The following is a 3,306-nucleotide window of genomic DNA, read 5'->3' on the forward strand; positions in this document are numbered from 1 at the left end:
CCTGAACTAACTTCCTTACACCTAAACCCTGAACCCTGCACTCTGAACTCATACTATTGACAACTACATACTACTGAGCACTGCGCTATGCGATAATTACTCCTGAACTCTGTCCTCTGCATTACCTACTCCTGACCCCCTGCACTGTTCAGTACTTACTACTGATCTGTACATACCACTGCCCCCTGCACTCTAGGTTACATACTACTGACCCCTGGAACTTGCATTACTTGCTACTGACTTCCAAACTCTGTTACCTCTGCCCCCAGCACACTATTACATACTACTGACCCCTGAACTCTGCGTTACATACTACTGACCCCTAAACTCTGCGTTACATGCTACTTACCCCTCAACTCTATGTTACTTCTAACCCCTGAACGCTTCCCTATTTTTAATGCAGCCTTGCTAGGTTATCTTCTTACAAAAAGTGCACTGCATTCCGGTGATCTTTGATCACTTCCTCGTTGATTAGGTAGACCGTCACCTCTCCAGAGTTGCCTTCCCCTACCTTAAAGCAGTACATACAGATGGGCACCTTGCTGTGCACACAAATTTAATGTGTAAATATGTTTGAGTTTTTTAATATACGTGTATGTTAGCATGTGACCTAACAAAGTTAGTGGGTGGACATTAGAAACAACAGCAACTGTTTTTTCCTGTCCGTTAATAAAATAAAAACAATAACAGACAACACCCTGCTACTTCTAAGCCCTGAAGAAGAGGGATTTGTACAATCCTGAAACATGTTGACTATCGACTATGGATTAAAATGTATGTATACCAAAAACAAATCATCAATATACTGCAGTTTATGATTCCTTAAATGTGGTGGCTGCATTAGTTTCCTTTTTTCAGACTTTTAGACCTTTATTTTCACCTGATAATCCTGCAAAAAGTGCACTTCCTGTCTTAGGATGAAAACACTCACTTCACTTCACTGTATCTATGGAAGGCGCCATGATTGTCACACTAGGAATAAACTACCAACATTCCTTCTTCTCTTCATCTCCATTACATGGCAGTGGGATTAGTCATTTACAGAAGATATTTTTAAATATAGAAAAGATGTTTGATATATCAGTTCGACTCACAGGAAGTTACAAGGACACTGCATTTTGTCAGGATCAGCAGGTATTTTCTGAACTTACTGAAAATGCCCTAAAAAAAATAAAATGCATACAGCCACCACATCTAAGACTGGTAAGGTGCAATATATTACATTTCTGTTTTCAGGTTTAGATACACTTTAAAAATCATTGGCCATCCTCTTGATCCCTTCCTTTGGCTCTCCATTACCCAAGTTTTCATTTAAGGTTCCCAATGGTTGGTGGGCACCTATGGCCCAAGGAGCAGCCCCACAACCACACAAGGTTTCAAAATCGAACACCAAAGTGGTTTCTGATCCAGTGCCACTCCCATCCCAGTATGACAGACAGATATGGTTACCAGTTGACTCGTTGTAGTCGGTGGTTTGGCGCTGGTGTCCGGGAGACCTTCGTTCTGATGCTCCGTCACTAACAGATGACAAGCTGCTCAACCTGCAACAGAAAACAAAAAGTAGTTATTTGTATGTGGTCGCGCCACTAACAATGTATACCATAACAGTGTCAGTCAGTTTTAACATAAAAGTGATCCTAAACCTCAAAACAGCACAACAGATATAACATTTTTGGGAACATACCAGGGATTAAAGATATTGGAGATTCAATTTTTTTTAGAGAGAGGACAGCACAATTTGACTGTCCATATATGACTTCATGTGAATGATCCCACTAAGGACCTGTGTTGATGGGTTTTCGGCTTGTGTTGATGGAATCAGATTGACATAAGTTGAAGAGGATCTCCAAGAAATTATCCTGAGATAATCTCAAATTAATTTACAGGTGCATTTGACGTGCAGTTGACCCCCTTCGGCGCTGCCTTTCAAGCGGTTTTGTATTCCCATAGACTTGTAAGGAAAAGCAAAACCTGTCTAACACAATCAAAAGCCTGTTGATACAGTCCTTGAAGGAGACTGCAGTGACCCTCTCCTCGAAAGGGTTGATCATCCACGTATCTACTAAAGTAGGTCTATGAATGGCAAATTGGTGGACGTTTACTTTTGCAATGCCGTTTGCAGACCTTATTACAGAAATAACCGTCAGGTGGCCCGTGCGTCCATTATTAACTAATGAAGAAAAGATCATTCATTGGTTCAAGATCAGCAGCAGATTTAAGGAAGGGATTGTAGAATCGTATTTTAACCCTTTTATGCCCCATCTCCTCTTGTGTATATCTGATCCCTATCTGCTCTCTGCATGGACCTGTATAATAATCCCTCACCTCCCTTATCCTGCACATTAACCCCCTCATCTCCATCCTGCCACTGTATGTGGCCTTTACAATAATGCCGTTGCCTCCTTTTCCCTTCATGTATGACCTGTACATTTGATTATGCACTATAGTTCAGTCTAGTCTAGTATTGCTCAACCTTTTTTTTAGACCCACGGCACCCTTTAAAAAGTATACAAAATCTTGAGGAACACCAGTCTAAAATGTCATGGATTTTAAGGGGGCCCTAACGCAAAAATCACCCAAAAAAGTGGGTTTTCCCCTTTACATTGAAGTGCCCCTTCAGATCAAGATCCCACATCAGGAGTCCCCTTCACAATACCTTCATATCACAGTCAAACTACCACAACATTTTGAGGCAGCTCTGAGGCCAGAAGGCAGACCAGTATGCCACAGCAGCCTGGTTGAGGGCCGTGTGCCACAGCATATCCACTGCGTTCCAGCGCGGTTTGAGCCCAGAACGCACTGGATCGCATAGATCAAGCCATCATGTCAATGGCACCGCAGATGCCCCCCGCCCACACGATCGCCCGCATCGGTACGCAAGGTATAGGAATACCCTGCATTCCGGTGCAGTGCGTTCAGAAAAAATAATGCGTGCACTATTTTTTTTTTTTTTAACGAACGCACTGCACTGGAACAGAGGGTATTTCTGTATCTCACTTTCCGGTGCAGGTGATCGCACTGCAGGCGGGGGGCGCGTCTGCGGTGCCATTGACATGAATGGTACCGCCATGCCCCCTCCCACCCCAGAACGTGGCCTGGCTTGATCTATGCAATCCCAGTGCGTTCCGGGCTCGAACCGCACCCAAACGCACTGGATATGGTGTGACAGGGCCCTCAGAAAGTTTTCACCACTTCAGCACCAGCACGTTTTTTCATGTCCCATAAAAACTGAAAAAAAATACTGCCCTGGTATTTTTTATTTGCTATGTTTTGTAACACAAAGTGGAACAAAATTAAATTTGTTTT

At 43.1% G+C, this 3,306-nt stretch overlaps 1 protein-coding gene across 6 annotated transcripts in view; it reads right to left on the reverse strand.

Moving 5' to 3' along the window:
- Positions 1-3,306, reverse strand: part of ARHGEF11 (Rho guanine nucleotide exchange factor 11) — a 171,906-nt gene that overhangs the window by 85,101 nt on the left and 83,499 nt on the right. For all 6 annotated transcript variants that reach the window (XM_018568290.1, XM_018568289.1, XM_018568286.1 and 3 more), the window contains one exon: positions 1,450-1,541. In XM_018568290.1, coding sequence (XP_018423792.1) covers positions 1,450-1,541 — 92 coding nt within the window. The remainder of the gene's footprint in view (positions 1-1,449; positions 1,542-3,306) is intronic.

This window comes from Nanorana parkeri, unplaced genomic scaffold (genome assembly GCF_000935625.1).
Source record: "Nanorana parkeri isolate BGI_ZX_2015 unplaced genomic scaffold, ASM93562v1 scaffold1167, whole genome shotgun sequence".
In the NCBI taxonomy this organism is placed as follows: Eukaryota; Metazoa; Chordata; class Amphibia; order Anura; family Dicroglossidae; genus Nanorana; species Nanorana parkeri.